The 25,198-nt window shown below is 34.7% G+C and overlaps 1 protein-coding gene and 1 pseudogene across 7 annotated transcripts; one reads left to right on the top strand and one right to left on the bottom strand.

The window, feature by feature from the left end:
* Positions 1–4,907: 4,907 nt before the first annotated feature.
* LOC125196576 (UBP1-associated protein 2C) lies at positions 4,908–14,275 on the bottom strand. 7 transcript variants are annotated; one of them, XR_007171905.1, is made up of 4 exons: positions 12,917–14,267; positions 6,028–9,201; positions 5,846–5,945; positions 4,908–5,773 (listed from the first exon to the last, which is right to left on the bottom strand). XR_007171905.1 is itself a non-coding variant. In XM_048095148.1 (3 exons), the coding sequence occupies exons 1-2, from the start codon at positions 14,211–14,213 to the stop codon at positions 12,918–12,920; spliced, it is 1,227 nt and encodes a 408-aa protein (XP_047951105.1). In that variant the 5' UTR covers positions 14,214–14,275; the 3' UTR covers positions 10,079–10,402; position 12,917. The 7 variants fall into 7 exon arrangements, 5 of the variants coding, with proteins under 5 accessions (XP_047951105.1, XP_047951102.1, XP_047951101.1 ...); XR_007171906.1 differs by having other exon boundaries at positions 5,846–5,934; XM_048095148.1 differs by lacking the exons at positions 4,908–5,773; positions 5,846–5,945; positions 6,028–9,201 and adding an exon at positions 10,079–10,402 and having other exon boundaries at positions 12,917–13,018; positions 13,088–14,275.
* LOC125195009 lies at positions 4,986–6,842 on the top strand (annotated as a pseudogene).
* Positions 14,276–25,198: the final 10,923 nt, after the last annotated feature.

The following is a 25,198-nucleotide window of genomic DNA, read 5'->3' as shown; positions in this document are numbered from 1 at the left end:
CAGTTGATGTGGGTGGATCCTTTAAAGTCTTATAATTATAAGTGATGTTGTTCTTGATGAACGTAATTCATCTTTTGTCAAGATGCGAAGTATGTGTGGTCAGGTTTGTTGAAGTATAGTAGAGTGGAGGATTTTTTTTATTGTTCGTTAAGTTTGACGGATTGGGTGAAATGGAATATTAGCTCTAATTGTTTTTTCGATAGAAGATTGAAATGATGCACAATCTTTGGAGATGGATATTAGTCCATTTGGAAGAGAAGATGTAATTTTGTCTTTAAAGGAGAAACAAGAATAGGTCTAATGGCTCACATAACTAATATGGCCAAGTTTGTGGGAGAGCTTTGTGTGGTTGATGGTGTATGGGATGAAACTCAACGATTACCTCGTGATTCCCTAGGAGGATGGCGATATGGTTTCATGGATAGCATTGGGAACTGCTCTATTCTGATTGCAGAGGTTTGGTGTTTGTTTTATGGGCTACGATTGGTCAAGGAGAGAGGATATCACAAACTGGAGGTAAAGAGTGATAGTTTTGTTGGTGTGTCGATGATTATGGGCATTTTTATATCTCAATCAACTGCCGGCCTTAGTACTAAAGGTGCGCAGCATGCTTAAAGGTTTTGATTATGTTGTGATTCGACATGTGCACATAGAAGGTAATTTTGCTGCTGATTTTTTGTGGCATTTTGCTTACAGTTTTCCTAGTGGAGTCCATGTTCTAGAGGCTCCGCCGAGAGGTTTGAGTAGTTGGTTGCTTCATGATAAAATAAATGTTTCTTACTTTCGTTAGTTTTCTTTCTTCCTCGGGCATAGCCCGCTTATGTTACCAAAAAAAAAGATACATTAGAAAGTAGTACTCCTTCCGTTCCACCATAAGCGAGTCAAATTCCTTTTTAGGTTGTCCCATCATAAATGAGTCTTTTCCATTTTAAGCAAAAAAATCATCTATCTACTCTATTTGTCACCTACTTAATTATTTTTCCTTCTCTATTTTTCTATCTCTCATACTTTATTCTCTCCACTTTAACTTTTTAAATATCAATTTCTTAAATCTTTTGCCGAAAGAAGTGGCTCGCATATGATTGGGACGGAGGGAGTACAGAATTGGAACACCAAAGAATAGAAAAGAAAATTTCTAAGTAATAGGAGAAGCAGAGAATAGAAAAGAAAATTTCTAAGTAATGGGAGAAGCAAACCAATTTGTGTATGCGTTGTATTTTTTAGACAAATTGAAGCTATTCAAACATGTTTGTTTTGATCTGCAGATTTAGATTCCCTCTTTAGATATATTAGAAATAATTATATATGTAGTAAAATAAATAAAAAAATATTTCACCAATTTTTGACTAGCTGCACGATTTTTAGAAAAAAAGATTTTTAATTGAAACATAATTAGAGGTACTTAAAAATACTAACTTTTCTTAAATTGTAAACTTGCTAACTCATTAACGTAGTATATTAAAAATGTCAACATGATCACGTTAAAATGTCAACACATATTTGTGTTGACATTTGAATAAACTGTGTTGACATTTAAATATCAACTTCAACATAATGTATTAAAATATCAACCTATGTTTATGTTGACATTTCAGTATTATCGTGTTAACATTTTTAATACATTGCATTAATGAGTTAGCAAGTTAGCAACTTAAGAAAAGTTAGCAACGGATCACACTCCAACATAATTATTCAAAAAAGTTTGTTTTGTTAAGCTGATTTAGATTCTTTAGATATATTGGAAATAATTATCTATGTAGTAAAATAAATCCGTCACCAAATCTTAATTGCCTGCACGATTTGTTAGATACAATAATTTTAAAAGAAAATTAATTATTCAAACATGTCTGTTTTGTCTTGCAAATTTTAGATTCTTTGGATATATTAGAAATAATTGTTTTTTACTAAAATAAATAAAAAAATGTGTCACCTAATTTTTATTGTCTGCATAATTTGAAGGTGTCGTCGACTCCATCCACTGCTTCAATATGACGGGGGTGTGAAATTTTTTGGTTTAGTGAGAAGAAAGGAGTGTGTATTTTCAACGCATGAGATTTTCGACAGTACTTCCACTTGAGGATGAGCCACTCATACTTTTATTTAACTAGTATTAACACCCGTGCCTATGCACGGGACATATGATTTTCAATTAATGATATAAATTTTAAATAATTTATTAAAAACAAAAACTAATACTATCTTTATGGTACACCTTAAAAAATATACTTATCTCTCTATTTAGGATAAATACGATATACCTTATCGAAACCATCATACCGTACACATTACCGTAAATTCGGTATACAAAAAAAAATCATACCTTTACCTCACCAAAATTTTCGGGATACCGAACTTCGGTATACCTTATTTTCGGTATGGTGAATTTCCATACCGATACCGTACCTCATTTTCGGTATGTCGTACCAAAATTCGGTATGCCATACTTTTTGCGGTATACCTGACTTTCAACATCAATAAAAATAGAATATTTGAATTTTTAAAATATTATTTATATTTTATAATTTAAAAAATTATATTAAATATATTTTATTCATAATTATATTTATATTTTACAATAGATTTTATAATTAAAAATATATAACCTTCCCCTCTGCAAAACACAAACCAATCGAAAAAAGAAAAAAAAAAGAAAATAAAGAACATCTCTTCTATTCTCCACCTTTTGCTGCATTCTATTCTATACTTGAGATACAAGATTGAGAAGTTCCTTTCCATTGTTCATCATCTTTCCATCATACTTGGAGTTTGAAGCTTGGATTCAAGAGAAGATCAAGACTACAAGATTCTTCCTTTGGGTTTTATCGTATTAGTTTTTATGTTTTCTATATTTCCCTTACAAAATATATGGGTTCAGTTTATTTTTGTCTATTAGTAGCTAAATCTGTAGAATTCTAGGGTGTGTTAGTAAAGACTTTGGTTTATACAATTCCTGTTTATTGATAACCATTTTGTTCATGCCTGCTTTTTTCTAAGTTTTTCAATAATGCTTCATATTGGAGACACATTCTACTATGAATCCTTGGCTTGGAAAGTGATCAAGAGAGGATTTTCATGTTAGATGGACTTTGTTAACGGTACAATTAATTTCCCTAAAAATGTACTGTTAATTGAGAGTGAGGACATCTTGATCGTCTAATTGAACTGTCTGGAGTTACTGATCTGAGATTGACGACCTTGGTGCAATCTACTTTGTGCCGCATGGGCAATACTTATGTGCCTCATTCTAGTTAAGTATGAACTGTGCTATGATATTGTAATTGTGTCTTATATAAACCATAACTGTGAAAGCACGCGTCCTTATAATTCTATTTTCCTCAAATATTCAATCTGCAACTTTTTTAATTGTTTTATTTATTATTTTCTTAGTTTAATCGAACCCCAATTGTGTTTCCAAACAGTGAAAGAAACCTAGTAGATAGACAATATGTTGTAGCATTCCTTGAGTTCGACAACTATGTGCTTACCCTTAGCTATACTATACATACTTTGTCATACTTGGAAGTAATTGTAGTGCTAAAAAATAGTGCATCAAGGTCAAGATGGATTTTGACCGTGGGGGAGTTGATAGGGGCCTCATTCCTTGTCCAACAAGATTCGTTATGCTTTCTCCCCCAAGTTTCTCTATATCCTTTAATACTACTCCCTCCGTCCCAGATAATTCGTCCCAGTTTTCCATTTTGGTCCGTCCCACATAATTTGTCTCACTTCACTTTTACCGTTTTTGGTAGTGGAACTCATATTCCACTAACTCATTCCTACTCACATTTTATTATAAAACTAATATATAAAGGTAGGACCCACATTCCACTAACTTTTTCAACCCACTTTTCATTACAATTCTTAAAACCCGTGCCCGGTCAAAGTGACCCGAATTATCCGGGACGGAGGGAGTATTTGATACTCCCTCTGTCCCAAGATAAGTGACTTGTATTCCTTTGGGGTGTCCCACTATAAGTGACCTATTTCCATTTTTAGCAAAAAGTCACCTCTCTTACTTTATTCTCCACCTACTTTATTCTCTCTTCTCTCCTCTACTTTTCTCTCTCTCATACTTTACTCTCTCCACTTTAATTTATTTAAATACCATTCCTTAAATCCTGTGCCCAAAAGAAGTAAGTCACTTATCTTGGGACGGAGGGAGTATCTTTTAGTTTAGTTAGCTATTTTTATGTGATCTTTATTTTTATTGAATCTAGTTATTGTTCTATACATTGGAAGTCTAGGTAATCTTTTATTTATTAAGAAATAATAAACAAAATTATTCTCATTCCTAGTTTTGGCAGAAATTGCCCCGTAGAACTCCGATTAAGGTTTATCTTCTTTTTCGTCTTACCACAAATCGTTGATGCTCTAATGGGATAGATCAAGGGTCTATCATACGCCCACTTGAAGTTTAAAATTTTGCACTTGCAGTTTATTATATGAAGACATGTACTACAACTACTACTACTATTTATTTAGTATACTTGATAATGATATATATAAAGGGTACGCCTACTTGAAGTTTGAAACTTTGCACTTGCGTGTCTTAATAGTACTACTCCCTCCGTCCCGCTTAAGATGATACGTTTTCCTTTTTAGTTTGTCCCAACTAAGATGACACATTTCCTTTTTTGGTAACTTTCTCTCTCCAATTAATACACTCAACCACTTTTTCTCACTCCTATTAAAATATTCATCTTTCTTTATCTCTCTACTTTAATACTTACACCCACCTTCTCTCTCTTCAATTAAACACTTTAACCAATAACTCCTAAAATCCCGTGCCGGCTAAGCAATGTGTCATCTTAGCCGGGACGGAGTGAGTACTATTTAATTACAAAGTTGCAGATGGAATTTTGGAGTCACCAGATTGAAATAGTATTAATTTTTGGCATGGAGTCAACTCATTCACTTCTTCCTCCTCCCTCATTAAAGTTGCAGGTGCAGTTATGAAATAAACAAGTGTTTGCAATTTTAAAGATATGGGTAGGCTTGATATAAAGATTGAGCATGCTAACGCTAACGCCTATGAAAGACGCCATAGTTTCAAGCGCATGGCCACGATTGACGCTTCCTTTGAACCCAAGAAAAAGGAGAAGAAAAGGAGTCGATCTCCTCCTAGCAGAATCCCTGAAGATGATGATCTCGCGATAGATATGTGTAAGGATCATGACTTGTATCTAGCGGCAAGAAGGGGTGATGTTGATGAATGCAAAAGGATTCTTGGTCGAGTTTCAACACCGACGTTGTCTACTGGTGATGTTTTGTCGAGGTTGAGCCCTATTGGAAACACATTTCTTCATATAGCAGCAGATATGGGACACGAAGATATAGTGTCTCTCATAGCTACTGTGAGACCATCTCTCATGTTGGCCAAGAATTTTAATGGAGAAACAGCATTGCATCTCGCTGCAAAGAGATGGAATGGAATAACAGTGCTACTAGCTCTGCTGCAGATTCATCATAATTGGTTGCAGTCCCTGCCTCAGAATCATGAGGACGCGAATGATCTGTTGAGGGCAAAGAATGATCGAGGATACACAGCCCTGCATGAATTATTATTAAGTGGTCAAGGTGCAACCGCAGAATATTTGATCCGGCAAGATCCCGAGCTATCATATATCCGGAACAACAAATCACAGTCTGCACTTTATTTGGCAGTCAGATCTGGCAATGTAGGGTGCGTCTCTTTAATGCTTCAACTATGCTCAGATGAAGAACGCGTAAATCAGCTTTTCCATAACAAATCTCCCATTGAAGCAGCAATCATCTATAAGAGAAAAGGTATTACAATTATGAATTTCAAAGATTGATTGGTTAAAAATTCTGTTTTATTCTATACCAGGTGTTTTAGAAGCGATTTCAACACGAGTCCCAGACTAATCAAAGTGAGAGACTGTCAAGGTAGAAATCCCCTTCACTTTGCTGCATCTTTGGGCCACCTAGAAGAAGCGCGTTACTTCACTTACTTGCTAGAAAGATATGCCCCTAATGCATGTAAACGAGACAAACATGGTATACTACCTATTCATCTAGCATCCTTTGAAGGCCATGTTGATATCATTCGCCTTTTGCTCCAAGATTTCCCAGATCCAGGTGAGTTGCTCGATGGGGATGGTTGTAATATTTTACATGTTGCCGCAAAGAGTGGAAGATATAATGTGTTCAATGTTGTTCTCAATAATCATCATCTCAAATACCTCATAAACATGCAAGACAAATCTGGAAACACACCTCTACACTTGGCTAGCATGTATTTTCACCCTAAGATAGTCAATACCACACAATACTCAATTTAGACAGGTATGTATGTATAATGTATGTAATGTATGTATGCATACTAGTACTTTATAGTAACTATTAGAACCAGGTGACTCTAATGCACTGATATCTTTGTGTGCGTATGTAGCGTTTGATGGGCTGCATTGAAGGCTGCTGGCATTCCACGAAATTGCTCTAAAAAAAAGGCTTCAAGTAGAAGTAAGATATCAGGTAGCTATAAGGATAGAGTGAACACTCTATTGCTTATGGCAACTCTGGTTGCCACAATAACTTTTGCAGCAGGTTTCACCATGCCTGGTGGCTACAATAGCTCTGAAGCTGGCACTAATTCAGGCATGGCAATGATGTTGAGAGACAGAGCATTCCACGTGTTTGTTTTCTGCGATACTATAGCCATGTATATTTCAATTGTTGTTGCCACAGTTCTCATTTGGGCTCAGTTAGATGATCTCAGTTTCACCCTTACACTCTGCAGTACGCTCACTTCAAGGAGTAGGATATTACGCTACCTTTCTTACTACCCATTTTGTTGGTTAGCTCATCTTAGTACCAGTTAGAAATACATAACTACTTGTTGGTTCTTGTACTATGGTATCTGTCTAGTTATCATTTCAATGGCTGCCCCATTCCTTCTTGTTTTTTTTGGCTTCCTGGCTACACTTTTTTTGGTGTCGTGTTTTGTTGTGCCCATGTGTGCATAGATTGTCTTTTTTTTTTTGTTCTATTTGAGTACGCTGTGTTGTCTAGAGCAGCTCGTTTGGGGTAGTATTTAGTTTTATAACATACTAACAGATTCGTTTGCTGATCGGATACCATGTTAAAACAAACCCCATTTCCTTCTCCTCTACTCTTCCTACAGATTCTACCCCTCCGCTAATGTTCCAACAAACAAGTCGGAGATATATGGAAAATTGCACAAAACTCAAAAGTTTTATTGACTATTTTTTAGTTCACGGGGAACACTAAAGAAATACTCCTAAGTAATATTAGCGACTATTAGCCCTTTTCTATTTAATGAAACATCCATTTCAATAAAAACGAGTAAAAAAATTGAGTAACTATATGTTCTGTGCTTCTTTGTGCTTACATTGCAGTTTAAGAAAGTTTACAACTTAAATGAAAATGTAGAGCAAAAACTTGTATCTCAACCAAATGAGATGTTTCTATTAGAGCAACTCCAAGGGGAGAAGATAAATGGAAAGGGTATATCATGTTTATACCTTCTCAAAAAGTGCAATATACCTTTCTAAATTAACTCCAAGGATAAAAGGTATATGGAAAGGTATATCATTTAAAAAAAATAAAATAGTAGTACAAAAACATTAAAAAAACATAAAGTGTAATACCTTCTCCCTTGGAGAATGATTTTTTATGAAAAGAAGGTAAATATGGTGGTTATATGATTTTACCTCTTCAAAATGGGAAAAGGTATAATACCTTCTCAAATACCTCTCCCCTTGGAGGATAATTTTTCATGAAGAAAAGGTAAATATGGTAGTTATATTAGTTTACCTCTCTATTTACCTATCCCATGGAGATGCTCTTACAAATGATAAAGATAAGTGGAAATATAAAATTAGTAGCTATCTTCGAAACTCCAAGCTCTTTTACCCTGTCTGTGCCATCCAAGCACATTGAAATAATTCACCAACACTACTTAAGGGTTGTTTGATTTACAAGATTATATATCGAGATATATATATTGTGTTTGATTCATAAGATAGAATTCTAAATGGAGAATCATGTGAAAATTAGTCATAGTCATCTCATACAACTAAAATAATCTCACAAATCAATCCTAGATAAAATATCATATGATAATTAGTCATGACAATTGAACATTAGTATTTTACCTAATGATGCACCCACCTCAATATTTGCCAGGTCCTAAATCAATAAACTTGAAACACTACTTTAAGAGACACTGAAAATGCATTAAGGCCATATGTACTTACTCAAGTCCTAATGTTCACTTTCTATCCTATAATGAAAGGCTCAAGAATGCATAGAGAGCATCCAACAGCTTTGAACAGCAACATGCTGTTGGAAAAAGTTTTAGTTAAAAGATCAAGGCAACAGGAAGAAGATAATTGGGACAAAAAATGCATTCGACAATCCCTCACAACCAAAGATTTGCAGTGATCTACCATTATTCAGAAAGCTATGAGCAGTAAAGAAACAACATAATTCGGTGTTACACTAAAAATTCAATGAAATTCTATGTGAATTACAAACATCACGAATTGCCAGCTGAACTCCAATCTACTCTTAATAAAGAATATTCTTTCAGCCAAAGCTCTCACAAAATAGCCATCGTAATCGATTTAAGTTTTCAAGATTGATCTCACACAAATTTAACAAAGAAGATAATATATTCCCATTTTAAGATACATAAATTTAACACAAGAACAGCACACAAAGAAAATCAGTGATAAAATGTAGTATATATTTTATGCACAGAAGAAGCATCAGCCAGGAATCAGCAAGTAATTGATTTACACTAACAGAGATCAAAACAAGAGCCAAATTTGATTAATTCCAGATTCTAGGGCTAGGTAAAGACAAGATCAATTTACTACTCACAAAACCAAACCAAAGTTCAACGTTTGGTTGCAAATAAGTTTGTTGGCTGCTCATCAATAACGCAAAAACAAGCTTAAAAATGCAAGCATTCCTTTCCAACATACAATGATCATTGACCATCTCTGAGAGGCAAGAAAGCCCCCAAAACAGAATTCTTCACAGGACAAGCATTCTAAGACACAAATAACATCATAATATCTCTCAATTACACATGTATCCAACTAATTTTCATTTCTCAATCCTCGTGAGCATTGCCAAATGGCATACAGAAATGCAGAGGGTAGCATTATCAATAGCTTGCATTTGATCAAAAATAACTAAGGCTTCTGGTTACTGCAAGGAAGGTTGGTCACTAATATATTAGTACTAATTTGGTTGAACCCAAAACTAATTTGCATGAGGAAAATAAATAAGCAAAAAAAGCTGTCGCACTCTTTTTTCCAAAAGACAGATATGGAAGGATTCCAGGACCAATTAACTAATTGAACTGCATACAAGTCAGAATGGCAAGTTTAATTGGTAAACATATTATTCTATTCTTAGAGCATATCACACTCAATAATCAAAGAAAATCAGCAATGTCATCCATTTCAAAAAATTGAAGTAGGCACTTCAAATAAACAATAAATATATACTCCCTCCGTCCGCTAATAGGAGTACCATTTCTATCCGGCACAGGTTTTAAAAAATGTTAAGAAAAGTGGGTGGAAAAAAGTTAGTGGAATATGAGTTTCACTTGTATATATTAGTTTTAAATGATATGTGAATGGAATGAGTTAGTGGAATGTTAGGCATTTTAACCATTTATAGTAATAATGGAGCGGGACTCCTATTCGTGGACGGACCAAAATAGAAAAACGGGACTCCTATTCGCAGACGGAGGGAGTAGATTAAAATTTAGATCTGTAGCTAAAGCATCCACCATGCAGGCCAGTGTTGCAATAGAAGTATAGAACCATGATGTCATCAGACATCTAGTAAATTAGTCTATTCAAGTGAAAACAAGCTGAAGCTGGTGCCGTCAAACATGACCAGAAACTGTCAGAACATAAAACTCCAGACGCCAAATCAATATCATATTTTGGAAACTAATTATACATACATTTGCCAAAGCATTTTAAAGTTCGAGCATTTTTTTTTTTTTTTGGGGGGGGGGGTGTCAAAGCCATGATAGCTAACCCGCATCTACTACCAAAAAAGAAATACAAGGTGTCAAAACAACCCATTATAGAAAATTAGAACCAACCAACAAAAATTCTTTCATACATGAGACAGCTGAGGGGCATGCAAGCTCCTCATGAAAATATAGACTAGTCTAGTGGTCCTCTTTTGGTCATCTATATCCACACTCCCCTGAAATTCCAGAACAGAGGCCTAAACTCACTTAAAACTATGAGCAATCACAAAAGACCACATCAGAAGTCATAGGTGGAGTGAAGAAGAAGCCATATAACACAGCAAATCAAAATCATGAAGCCATTGCCTGCAAAATCACCAGAACTACTAAAGCTAGCCCCAACAAGCTGGTATAAACCTGAATCAATATTCATTCACAACTCAATATATCATTCTACACAGAGCCAACAATACTGATTCAGAATAAAATAGGCTGATAGCAGAGGAAGGAAAAAAATGTAAACCAAGTGGCAAACTTGCTACTTTTTCAGAAGAGCGGCACGAGTTCATTATAAGTGTGAAGCTAAAAGTGCACAAGAAACACCAAGAGTATAAATCAAAGCAAATATGAAGAGTCGTGTAAATTACATTAAGAAATGTCTCAGGCATAGTCGAATGCTAGAAATAAAGCAATATAAATCACTGTGAAAAGACGAAAGAAAATTTTCAGACAATAAAATATGTTTGTAAATGAACTCTCAAACAAGAAATTTACTTAAAGTAAATTATCAGAAGAGCAGAGACAACAAATGGGGGTACATTAGCATGAAACATGTAGATGGTTTTTCATATTTCATGAAAGGATACAAAACATTCACATCTTGCATATCACATATGCATGCCCATCACCAACTTGCAAGAGTTCAGGAGGATAACAAGGAAAAGAACCTTCCAAAAATGCACAACTGTCAACACTCACAAGTCACAATGAATAAATCGAGTCACAGACATTAGAAGGAAAACAGAGAAGTCAATTATTACATCTTTACAATTACAGCCTACCATCAACAGTAATTAGCAGCCACATTTTAAATCACTCAACAACAAACATTCACTACACAACATTAGAACTATAAAAACAACACACTACGACAAAAAAAGGGTGCCCGGAAATATCAAGAAAAATACAAAATCTACTCCAACAAGAAATTAATGCAATGAAAGCATGAGTGAACCCATAGCTCCAAGAAAAAACAAGTTCACCAGCAAAACATTATGCATCAAAGAATGCTTCTCATGGTTCAACATGCTGCAGGACCAGGTCAATCAGTCAAATGAAATCAAGAGTATTTTAAGATGGGAAATTCAGCAATGCAAACAAAAAAACCCCGGAAGTAAGTTCAGCTTAAATATAACTTTGTTATTCCCTCCGTCCGATAAAAATAGTACTCCCTCCGTCCCATTAAATATGCAACATTTGGGAATCGGCACGGGTTTTTATGTAGTGTTGTTTTGTGAGTTAATGAAAAGAGAGTAAAGTAAGAGAGATGAGAAAGTAGAGATAGAGATGTTTCCATTTTAGGAAACGTTTCATTTCTAATGGGACAGAGAAAGTATTCTTTTTCCATTTTCGTCCGTCCCACAAAAATAGCCTCTTTCTATTTTTGGAAAGTCTTTTATCTCTTATAAGGTGGGCCCTATCCTCCACAAACAATACTCCAACCATTTTTTCTTTCTACATCTCTCCTACTTTACCAATTTCATATATAAACCCGTGCCGTCCCCAAATTCCCTATTTTTATGGGACGGAGGGAGTATAACATTGGTTCGTTAATAATGAATTCCACTTCCCACATGTCCAATGACATGAATGCTTGCCTTCTCCACTATACTATTATTACAATCACCCATCCCTATGGAGGAAAATGCTACGACAAAGAACCTAAGGGACTAGGATTAATACTCCATTTGTCCCATTTCAATAGGCCATCTTATCTTATCTATCAATAGGCCATCTTACCTTATCTATCAATAGGCCATTACCTAAAATGGAAATTCAATACATAACAAACACTCAAACACAACTCATTATTTACACCCATGCTATTGGGCCTACTTGTTTTATCTCTTCCCCTAACTTTACTAAATGATATTAGTCTCGCTCTTTTACTTTTTGGACACATATCATCAAGGCCTGTTGAAATGGGATGTACGGAGTATATTTTAAATGATGAATCAATAAAATGATAGCAATCCACACATAAGAACAACCTTTTCTTACCGCAGTCCCTAATTTTAATGCATCACATCAGAATTTGTACAAAAAAATCAACTACTAAGTAATAACTCAGATACTGACTGTATGTGGTCACCAGCAATAGCAATTAGCAAACAATGGTTCTTATGCCATGAACAGAAACTTAAAGGTGGAATCATTTTAGAAAAAATAGCAAGTTATGTGCAAGTATGGGTTGTAGCTAGCCATCAAATCTCCCAAACAATTACATAGAACTTCATCTCTTTCCCACGAATCAAGATGTTCAGAAAGTCCATCAATAGATAAAACCTAACACATCTTCATAAAACACGGCATTTAGCATATAACAATACAAAAAACGTATGATGCACATAAATGAGTTCCAGGTGTTTGTCTCACATAGCAAAGTCACTATAAACCCCAAGTTAATGAAAAGAAAAGACAAACAATTGCATGTGAATGATGAGAACTGAACCAGTAATCAGTCAAATATAACTTAGTCAATCAAACAGATGCTCAAACGGAATATCAAGAAAATGTACCATGATGCACCAAAACACCAAGCACATATTGCCCTTACACAAGAACAAATTATAGTGGCACATATAAACAAAAAACACTGGCAACCAATCACAACAATAATGAACCGATGCGTAAGAGAATAAGTCAGAGTACCTCAGTAATAAGGAGGCATCCCCTGGTAGGCTCCTCCAGGTGGGATTCTAGGTGCTGACAATGCTCCTGGGATTTGATTATGCTGCCCTTGATAGCTTCCAGCTGAAAAGTGGTAATGTGAGCTGTGCGGGTAATCCCCAGATGCCATTCCAACTGAGCTAGGAGGCAAACCGTAAAAACATGACCCTCTGCCTGCAGCACCGATTCCACCACCAGTCCCACCTGCTCCACAACCACCCATCCCAGCTCCATGACCAGGAAATCCACCACCGGGAACACCACCTAATCCTGCTCCAGAGCCCACTCCACTCCCAGCTCCACCCAACCCACCATATCCAGCTCCAACATTCCCACCAATATGAGAACCACCACCATATGGCCCTCCCATTGCAGAACCATACCCACCATTAACCCCAGGAGTGGACCCTGCGGCTTGACTTCCCACAGAAGAAGAAGACAATCCTGGACCACCAGAAAACCCACCGTAATGCCCGCCTACTCCACCGTAATTCCCAACCCCATCCCCATTCCCCACATTACCCCCTTGGACACCAGGAGGCTTCCCTCTTTTCCCATCAATTGCCAGTTTACAGTTCAATTGGTGGCCATCAATATTCTTCACCGGGTCCACTAACGAGGCCCTAGCAGCCTCGGTGGTTTTATAAACAAACAACGCAAACCCCTTCGACTTCCCAGTCGCCTTATCAAAACCCAACGGTCCCTCCTCAATCTCCCCATACATGGAGAAATGCTGAAGAAGCCTCTCAGCCGCCATATCGTGCGCCACATTGGCCACATAAATCTTCCTCGTCGACACGTCCACCGGATTATTCACCCTAGCCTCCGTAGGGCCCGAAATCCCAGCGGCGGCAAGCTGCGTGACAGTCATCCTACCGTCGATTTTCTTACTCGGATCCTTCAATGCCATAATCGCGCCATCAATGTGCTTGAAAGTGATGAATCCGTAACCCTTGGACTTCCCGGTGACCTTATCGAGGATGACAACCGCCTCATCCAGCTCGCCGTAGGAGGAGGAGAAGAGGGCGCGGAGCTTCTCCGTGGTGGTCTCCCAGCCCAATCCGCGGATGAAGAGCTTCCTCTGCGCTGTGTCGCGGTCGGCAAGCGATCGGACGGCGTCGAGGACATCGGGGTGGCGGAGGAGGGCGTTTTGGACGATTTCCAGGAGCTGGTCGTGGGTGAGAGAGTCGAGAATGCGGCGGGCGTCGTCGGCGGTTAGCATGAGGGGGTCACCGTCGGCACCGGTTTCGTCGATTTTGCGCTTCTTCACTGGGTCCATTGTAGCGAGGATTTGAGGCAGAATGCAAAAACCGACGATTTCATCTAGTTGGGCTGGGCCCCACCGGATTTGGGTTATCCGGAGACCCGGTTGAGTGAATGGATTTGGATTTTATTAGATTCGTTTGGTTTGGTTTGGTTTGGTTTGTTTATAAACTAGTATTACCTCCCGTGCTATGTACGGGTTATGCGAATGTTTAATTGTTTTAAACATTTGCTTATACATAACATTAAGAGTAGTATATTTTATACTACTTAACGTGTAATATAATAGTACTATGTAGTAGTAATACTTTTAAATATTATACTTTTGTTAACATTTTCATATCTATTTAATTTTATAAGTATTTGTTATTCTACGCAAAGAGTAAGATTTCGACTAATATTATGTTGTCACAATCTTATTGTAGATACTTCTCATCTCCTTTGTTTTCAATGAATTTAATGGAGGCCATACATTGTAGATCTTGATGATCTACATGCCTACTGACTACATGCGTTGTACCTCTTGAGTAGATTGTTATCTTTTTATTGCTCTTCAATAGATTGTATGGTTGCATTAAGTCTTGGTTTATAGATTTACTCTTTTAAAATCTTCCAATACACACTTTGCACATTTTTTTATAAATTGGTTTACACATCTTATATACGTAATCCATTTTTTGAAAATATTGCACTATCACACTGAATAAATATTGAGAATATGAATCTTAGTAACTTCACTTTCTCATATTTATGAAAATATCAAGATTTTAAATTTTATATTTAAATTCAAACACTAAATTATAAATATACTTTCGTTATACATGAAAGATATATAATGATGCATCTTTATTAGAACAAGAGTGAACTACGAAAATGGTTCCTGGACAATGGGTTTATCTCGCCCATAGTCCCTGGACTTTAAAAATATCGCCAGTAGTCCCTGGACTAAGGGTTTATCTCAAAATTGGTCCTTTTGGCTTTTTTTGGTACGAAAATACCCTTTGATATTATTTTGGGGGGTTTGGGCAATTTGGTCTTTTTACACTTTTAACATTTTAAATCTGATATTATTTCAATTTATGTACTAACTTTGATATTATTTCAAATTTATCATCATTTTTCCATTTTGTCATCCTTCACTTTGTTTTTTTATTTCAATATTAGATTTAATTTTACAAAATTTTAAATTTTAATTTTTAAATATCAATAATTTTTTTAAATTATAAAAATTATTAAATAGTAAAAATTAATAGTTATAATCAATATTTGATAGTGTATAGTACTATGTAATCAATAAGGTATGACAACGCCTTAGTTTTAATCAATATTTAATACAGTAGCTTTAATCATAAATAGATTATATAAGACAATTTATTTTGAAATAAATATGCATCCAATGTAAGACTAATATAATTTTCGTTTATTAATTTGAAAACAATCAAAATTTACTAGAAAATTTCAACAAAAATACTCCTATATAAAATTTTTAGTAGGATTAAATTTTTAGTCAACTTCATAATATTTAATCACAAGCAATTATAACAACCGAACGGAGGCTAAATAGAATAACTCTTACTTTTTCCATCATGATTAATATTATTTTTCTGTACTTCTTCAATTCAATTGAATATTATATTAAATAACAAAAATTAATATTTTTAATCAATATTTATAGTGTCCATGAATTAATAGTTTTCATTAAAAAAATTTATTGATATTTAAAATCTAAATATTAAATTTAATTTTATAAAATTAAATCTAATATTGAAATAAAAAAAAAATAAATTCAGTGAAGGATAACAAAATGGAAGAAGAATGATAATTTTGAAATAATATCAAAGTTAGTACATAACTAAGATAATATCAGATTTAAAATGTAAAAGTGTAAAAAGACCAAATTGCCCAAACCCCCCAAAATAATATCAAAGGGTATTTTCGTACAAAAAAAGCCAAAAGGACCAATTTCGAGATAAACCCTTAGTCCAGGGACTATTGACGATATTTTTAAAGTTCAGGAACTATGGGCGAGATAAACCCATAGTCCAGGGACCATTTTTGTAGTTCACTCTTAGAACAATTATACTAACTATTATTTTGATAACTTTAATATTTTATTAATATTAAATTATATTTTTATTTATTTAAAATAATCTAACTAACTAAGAAAATGTACATAATATAACAGAATATTACTTAAATTATAATCATTAAACAACTTTATGTATCATTCTGTTAGAGTCCTTCATCCATATAATTAAACTATTTTTAATTAGTTTAATTATATAATTATTGAAGCAGTAGTATCCGATTAGAGTCTCCATCCATATAATTAAACTGTGTTATTAGTTAGTTTAATTATAACTAATGTCTCCAACATATATTTGAACATGGAATTTGTAAATCATTAAATCCTAATATCAAAAATCCTGCGGGCCTTATGTAAAAGGTAAATGCATAATCTAATCATTCTTTTACTTATTAAACATGTTAGGCCCAACATTATTATATAATAACTCATCCAGGGTTCTACTAATTCTTCATAGCAGCGCCTCTTCTTTGTTCTACCCACTAAATAATGTAGACTCACGCACATTCACATTCTCTCTACGGTGCGGCGATTCATCCTTCAGACGAAATGCATCCTCTTTTTTGTTTTTGTTTTTGTCTTTTTTCACAATAGTTTCCAAACCATAACACAAATCTCTTCTTTTAAAGAACAATTGAAGGATTTCTTCATGCATCACATTTAGAGGACCAATAGAATTATGATTGTTAGCGTGAATGGCCAAAAAGGCCCATTGCATGCAGATTTGTGTTGAAATTGGAAGCTTTTGTTACACTTTACATTTTTTTTTTCCAAATAGAAGTGATGGAAGTGTGTATTACCTGCACTTCAATGTGTAGTATTTACGAAAATACTCCAGATCTGCAACGTTTAATTGGACAAAGTCCGTTCTACATTAATATCTTTTGGTTCTAGTAACTTCTAGATCTACAATATAACCGTAGATGTTGGGTGAAAAATTCTTGATTTTCGTACAACTCAGTGCTATTTGTTGTCGTTTGATTACTTTTTTATCAAGAGTTTTTTTACCCATGGTTACCTTTCTACTTTTCCATTTGATATCGAGTTGGAACTTTGATGTAATTGGGATTTAGACAATGTCATGCACCACGTTGATTTAGTGATTTCTAATTAAGTTTTAAGATTGTTTCGTCATTTTGAATTTATATGAGTTTTTTATCTACTAATCTATATTATACTTAAAAGCTTAGTTTTTTTGGGGGAAAATCAAAGGGAATTCCCCCTTCTTTTCAAATTTTCAATTTGGGGGGAAAGTTAATACAATTTTTTTAAGCGTTGAAATGGGTTTCCCCCCCAAAAAAAAGGGTGGGTTTCTCTCCCCCCTCCCCCAAAAAGAGAGGGTTTCCCCCCCCCCCAAAAAAGAGGAGGGTTTTCCCCCCAAAGAAAAGCGCGGTTTTCCCACTTTCATAATAGAAACTTCTCTATAAATACCCGTTGCCATTGCAAACAATGCTCTTGATGCATTAGGATAGTGTTCACTAATTGATCGAAGTTAAATCTTTCCCCTAAGGGTTTAGTAATCCATAGGGCTAGGGTCTAGCACCTAATTAGTGAATGTTGTTTACAGTTTTATACATTATTTTTTTGTATGTGATTTTATGCATAAAATACTACATTAACTAATACTTATAATTCAAATGTTATGAAAATTTATTTTGATTGTAGTTATTAGGTTTTTGCGTCGATGTTTTCATAGTGTTTAATGTTGATCAGTTAGAGGTATTTGTATGTATTAAAGTTTAATTCCCACAAAACTGTATTCTTTTTTGAGCTTATTTATGTAATGAAATTAGTCATCAAGTTATTTGTGAATACTAAGTTATGTTGAATTTTTGTAATTTTTTATGCTGTACCACTGAACATTTTGCAGATATATGTTTACAAGTGTGTTTTTTTTTTATAAGTTCATTTATGTAATTTAAATAATTTATATATTAGTTTTTGAGGTGTTCCATTTATTGTTGATCGACGTGTTTTTCAAGTTTGTATTTATGCAGAGAATATTGAGATATGTGAATTATATTTGTGTTTGTTAATACACGCAAAACTCTAGGGTTTAGTATTGCATGTGTCTAGGGTGTAGTACCTACTTTTCATAGTTGTAATCATATCATGGTGTTCATTAAGTAATCGTGATATATCCATATCCAAAGGGTTTACTAATGTATAGGGTTAGCAGGTAGTAGTATTTTTTATAATTTATTACAGTACTCTTTTGATTATGATTATATTGCTTCGTCAAGATTTATAATACAGTATTAATTCAATATTTACACGTGTTTGTTGTTATTAGTTTTTTTGCATTGATATTTTCATAGTTTTAATCTATGTATTAAAAGTTTATTACACACAAATCTCTACGGTTTTTGCATCGATGTTTTTATAGTTTTTAATGTTGATCTGTTAAGAGCATTGTTTGTATGTATTAAAAGTTTAACACATGTTAAACTTTAGGGTTGTTTAGGGTTATTTACGTTAAATAATTAAATCAATACATAAGTTAGTTGTGATCGTTACATTATTTCAAACTTTAATAATTTGTTTTGTTGTAGAATTATTATTTTGGATTTTATTTTTGCATTGCATATTGAAGGAAATTGATTATATAGTTACATCATGTAATAATTATATTTTTGCGGGGAATTCGGATATTGCATAGTCTTGTCTAATTTATCAGTTATATCCAAAAACCTAAGGCTTTAGTAATCCAAAATGGCAAGCTGGAGTGTATTACCCTAAACACGGAAATGTTTGTTCTGAGTTTTGTACCAGGTACATTACTTTTTGCTATGTAATTTTATGCATAAATTAATACATTAACTAATCCTTATAATTAAAATATTATGAAAATTTATTTTGATTGTAGTTATTAGGTTTCTGCATCTATATTTAATTTGAATGTGTTAAAGTTATTTGTATCTATTAAAAGTTTAACACACGTTAAACTCTAGGGTTATTTAAGTGAAGAAAAGGGGAAACATACATATTTGACCAAAATATCTAAATAACTGAAATAACTTAGAAAAAAAGCATAGTTCATCTCAACAAAGTACCAACTCTTAAGGAAATAAAGACTGGAGCGTAAACAATTTTGAAAGGAGTTTGACTCTCAATGACAAGACAGTTCTAAAGAAAGAAAATGCACTTAGCGGAAGCATTCAAGACACGGAAAATGCCGAGTATGAAGACACGACATATCCAACAATTTCTAAGCAAGACAATAAATAATCCTTGAAATCTGCTCAACATCCCCCACGTCCGTCGTCGCTCAATCTGCACATTAAGAAAAACAAATATGCAGGGCTGAGTACTTGATGCACTGAGTGGACACATGCCAAAATTTAGTTTGTCAAGCCATAACGAGTGATCTTAGGGGTTTTAATTTAAAAGAACCCAAGTCACTAAAAACATTTTCACATAAAATTCGGTTGCAACCATTTTCCATCCACATCCACCATCATCATATCTAAACTACATGACAAGGAACGTGGCCACGAACCAAGTCACTAAACCGGCCAACTCCGATGAGATAGCGCACGATCTACTGGGTGCACACCAATCCGAGCAGTGTTTGCGGCCCTACTAGGGCCCTAATTCGTTAACAATACATGGCATAGCCACTTCAGATAGGTTCATTCAAATACAAAACATGGCAAGACAAACCATTTTCACCTCCTTTCACATAGTAAAAATATTTAGGACATAGTCCTTATTTAAAACGAAAGCCCACCTCAAAAGCTTACTCCTCAATCACCTCTTATTCCAACCGCCAACAACGTGCACAAGCTCACCATTTGGAATGACAGAGCAACAAGAAGAATTGAAACCACGTCTCTCTCTCGGTTCTCCTCTTTCAACAACCTTTTCATGGAGAAGACCCTAAAATAACCGCAGATGAGAAGAATGATGAAATTGCGTTGTTGGGAAATATATGAGAAGAAGGGATTTTTAGTTGGAGATTTTTAAGGATGGTGGAGATATGGAAAAAGCCGTGTATTATGAAATTAGGAGTAGAAATTTGGGTTGACCAAGAATTTGACTGCAGGTTTTTAAATATGGATTGGAGATGAATAAAAGTAGCCCAATTAAAATGGGATAAATGGGCTAGGAAAAGATAGATAAAAGTGATTGGTCCAAATATTTAATTTTAGAATATTGACTAAATTGTGGTGTTATTCCAAGTACTTGTAAACAAACGCCCAAATTTTCCCATCGACGAATCTCACGTCAATCTTGCCGACTATTTTCACCATGCGATTAACCAACAACAATTCAAGCATTCAATTTTTCCATCACAGTCAATCAAAACAAAGACGGTATTTTACTCAAGGTCTATCACTCGCTCGTTCTCAAAACAAAATCTTAACATAAAAAGGTAATAATAAAGGCGGGTGTTACAATCTACCCACCTTCACAAAAATTTCGTCCCGAAATTTGCGTAGATCATTCGAACAGTTTCAGGTACTTTTCTCCTTCATCTTGTCTTCTAACTCCCACGTAGCTTTCTCAACACCATAATTTCTCCAATTAACCTTCACCGAAGAAATAAACTTATTTTTCAACTCTTGTACCTTTCGATCCAGAATAGCTTTAGGCTTCTCTTCATAACTCAAATTTGGATTCAGAATTATCATCAAGGTAGCGATCTTTCCTTCCACTGTCTCGGGTGCTCTCACGACTTCTAAATGCATCCTACTGAACTCTCGTATCAGGTTTTCTTCATTCGTCAGAAAAGTGGCCAATTGAGGTTGAGATTTTCTACCTAGGGAATCAGTCACTACATTCGCCTTTCCTGGGTGGTAGTTTATACTACAATCATAATTCTTTACCAACTCGAGCTATCTACGTAGGCGCATGTTCAAATCTTCTTGTTCAAAGAAGTACTTGAGGATTTTATGGTCCGTGTATATTTCACAACGAACTCCACAAAGATGATGTCTCCAAATCTTCAAGGCATGTACTACTGCTGCCGATTCCAAGTCATGCGTTAGATAGTTCAACTCATGTGGCCTTAACTGCCTTAATGCATACGCGATCACTTTCTCATTGTGCATAAGTACACATCCAAGTCCCACCTTCGATGCATCGGTATACACCACCTAATTAGTTTTGGCTCTGGCACAACGAGAATCGGTGCGGTGGTCAACTTCAGTTTCAACAACTGAAAACTCGCCTCGCATTCCGGTGTCCAATTTACTTTAATCCTCTTCTTTAATCGTCGGGTCATTGGCCTTGATATTTTAGAAAATCCATCGATGAATCTCCTATAGTATCTAGCCGGTCTTGCGAAACTCCGAATCTCATTAGGTGTGGTTAGTGACTTCCATTTTTGTACAACTTCCACCTTTGCAGGATCCACTCGAACTCCATTCGCAGTCACTATGTGTCCATGAAAATTTATTTTCTTAAGCCATAACTCCAAAATGCATCACTATAAAGTCAAAATGGTCATATCTAGTTAGAAAAGCCGTCTTGGGTACATCTTCTCGTCAGACTCTAGTTGATGGTATCCAGATGTCAAATCCATTTTCACAAGGACACCAGCTCCTCGAAGCTGATTAAACAAATCATCTATTCTCGATAGTGGAAACGTGTTCTTAGATATAGTGGAAGATGATTAAAGTGTCATCTCGTTCAGCTCTCGATAATTTATGCACATTTTCTTAGTTCCTTCATTATTCTTAAGAAATAGTATTGGTGCACCCAAGGTGGCACACCGAATTTGATGAAACCCAGGTCTTACAATTCTTGCAGTTGCATCTTGAGTTCTTCAAACTCTTTAGTCATCATTTTGTATGTTGTCTTTGATATCTAGGGTTGATCATGGCTCCTAGTCAATTGTAAACTACGACTGTCGATTTGTCACGAAAGGTAATCCAACATGAGTTTCCAACATATCATTAAATATTTTTTTCCAACATTCCTTCCATTTTCTGCGTATGCAAAAATTCCTGTTATAATGTTCCTAACTCTCTACTTGGGTTCAGGAGGTGGAGGGGCTACCACGCGTTTTTTCTTTCGATTGCTTTTCCTACTCTACATATCTCGTCTCGAACGTTTCTCTCTTAGTTGATGGTATTTACCTTGTTAGCATCCTCGTATTTTTGCCACGATTGTCGTATTGTAGCAGTGATATTTAAATACTCAATTCCTCGTGGTTCACTTAGTTTTTTTCATCATCCTCGTATCGATCGATCAACTAGTTTTATATAGATCACTACACCGTAGAAGACAATTAGGCCTATGTGCCTAAAATTTTCCTTAACATTATTTTCTCCAATATCATTATCTATGCACATAACACGACATTCAATTTCTTAGCAGCTCGTTACAAGCGGTTCGTAAATGCAATCTATTCAACGTCTCGTTCTATTGGTCATGTCTACACTTCTGGTTGGTGTATCATTTCAGTGTGTGTCTGTCTATAAAAACTTATTTCCCACATGTATCTTCAAGCTTTTGCCTTTCCTTACGTTGCATCAAAAACTCAAAATTTAATCAAACAGTCTTAGCTTGGATATGGACCAATTTCAAATTATCACAACACTGTTAAAAGAAAGTGTCTTTAAATTAGAAGAGTTCCAGAATCACTCAACGAAACAAGAATTACAATTTCAACTCGACTTTTGTTTTGAATCTCAACGCTAACTTGTAACAATTGGTTTGGATCATCCCAATAGAGTTTGAGAATTTACTTCCAACGAGAGCTTGAAAGAACACAGGATAGGTTATGAATATAGGATGGAATCGAATTAAATCTCAATTCCCATAGTAGGCTACCCAACATGATAATCAGTTGTCCAACCAAATTTGAAAGGTCCAGACATCAACGGATAATGATTCAAACATGTCACGACCGAAAATGATCAGTTGCATGAGAATTTAGAAACATAGGCAGTTGTCACGAAGCAGCACTAATCATGGTTCAACGGAAATCATTGTATAGAATAATGATATCACATCAATGGGTACATAAGTTTGTGAAAGGCAGCCATAGTCATGGGGACTTTTGAGAAAATCAAGTGGATTAAATCTGTTAAGGAAAGTACAAAATGTAGGCCTTAACTTCGTTTTACAGAAAGAAAAGTTCTAATAAGGAAACGATACATGTAGTGGACTGGACCAAAAAGAATTTCACTTCTATAAGAAAGAACATGCCACATACATGGTTGTAAAATGAAAAGCTGAATAACAGTTCGAAGAAGTTTAATTTTCTATAGAAAACATATCTGCAAGCAACTTTAGGAATGATGTTCAATGGCGAAGGCTCACAAGGTCAAAATATTTTTCTTATGAATGATGATTCAAAGAAGATTAAAACTAATCAAAGCGTGTGAAGTTATAAGGGGAAACCTCAATTTCCAAGAACTGAAAGTGAGTCGTGACTTGATGTAGGAAAAGAAATAATGGGCATTACTTGCAAAGTATGAGTCAAACAAGGTGTTAAATAGACAAGAGCTCATGGTTATTCGAAACTTCTTAGAATCCAAGTAAGTACTATTGATTAAAATCATTCATTCTAGCTATTAAGGTCGCACTCCCTCGTTCATCTCTCACAAGCCGAAACATGGTAACATCGTTCTAAGAAACTGTGGATTCCAAGTTGAGATTCTTCGTGTTGTTACCACCAATAACGATGGTCAGAATCCATATCTTCATAATATTCTTTGCACGTCATAACAACCATTCTCTTAAAACATTGTAATTATACTCCCGCTCTCAACATGCAATAACAGTTGTTTTCGTCGCATCGCTACTTTTGACATTAGATTGGGTTTAACTTATTAGATCGCATGTATGATCTTCGCCCCCGTTGTAGGATTAAATCATTTAACATCTCCTCTTGTCTCGAATATTTTCTCGTTCGGAACTACTCTTCAATTTGCACACCTTTTCCTCTTGAACTCATTATCGTACGTAATGTCTCTTCGCATTCTCATTATTCTTATCGTTCATAAAGACAATAGTGAATTTGTAATTATCCAATTAAGTTCGAATTAGCACCACATATTTCCATTAGTCCCATCACTCAGAAAAGTGATATTGCAGTTGTGATGGGTATTGCATTTATTGTTGATTGACATAAATTAAAAAGTTTAATTGTGAGTATTGGTTTACATTGTTTGATATTGCTGAAATTCCAATCAATTTGCATCGTCTTCAACTTATAATAATTGTTATAGAGTATTTGTTTTGGTTTTTATATATGTTTGATTATATTCAGTTATCTTTATAGATAATTTTGAAGATGTTTTAATTAATTATCTATTTATGGTTTGGTAACATTGAGAATTTTAGGTTTTTTTATGCATGTATTATTTGCTTTTAATTTTTTAATATGTTATCAGATCGATGTTTAAGAGGAAAAATTATTTGATATTAATGCATTTTGGCTATAAATGCTATCTATTTTTAAGAATGATAAAGTTGTTATTTATGATAGATTATTTAGATACGTGTATGCATTTATTAGTTTATAAGTATAAGTTAAATATCTGTTTTGCTTGCTGATTGCGTATTGTTTTTCTGAAAATTGGAAATTGATTATATAGTTACGGTTAAAGTTTGTATACTAGAAATCACATTTCGAGTGATTGAATACTGTTAAAACTCTTATTTTATTTTCCAAATGAATAAACAGATTATTTTTGTCATAATGTTGTTATGTTTTACATTTAATGGATGTTTATTGCATATTTAAGTGTATAAGTAACTTAACAAAGTCTAAGTCTTTGTTTTAGTAGACCGGTTGTGGGCGTCGTCCACTTTAAGGTAACACGGATCAGTTCTAAACAAAGAAAAAGAATAATTTCACAACCTAGATAGGCTTAGACTACCTATCGTGAAAGGTTGCAATGTCGGTCCGATTATTTCTAAGCCTTACCGAAATAAGATGACGTTGGTGTGGTATAGCA

The sequence above is a fragment of the Salvia hispanica genome, chromosome 6 (assembly GCF_023119035.1).
Source record: "Salvia hispanica cultivar TCC Black 2014 chromosome 6, UniMelb_Shisp_WGS_1.0, whole genome shotgun sequence".
NCBI lineage: Eukaryota > Viridiplantae > Streptophyta > Magnoliopsida > Lamiales > Lamiaceae > Salvia > Salvia hispanica.
This window is presented reverse-complemented; position numbering and strand designations above follow the sequence as displayed.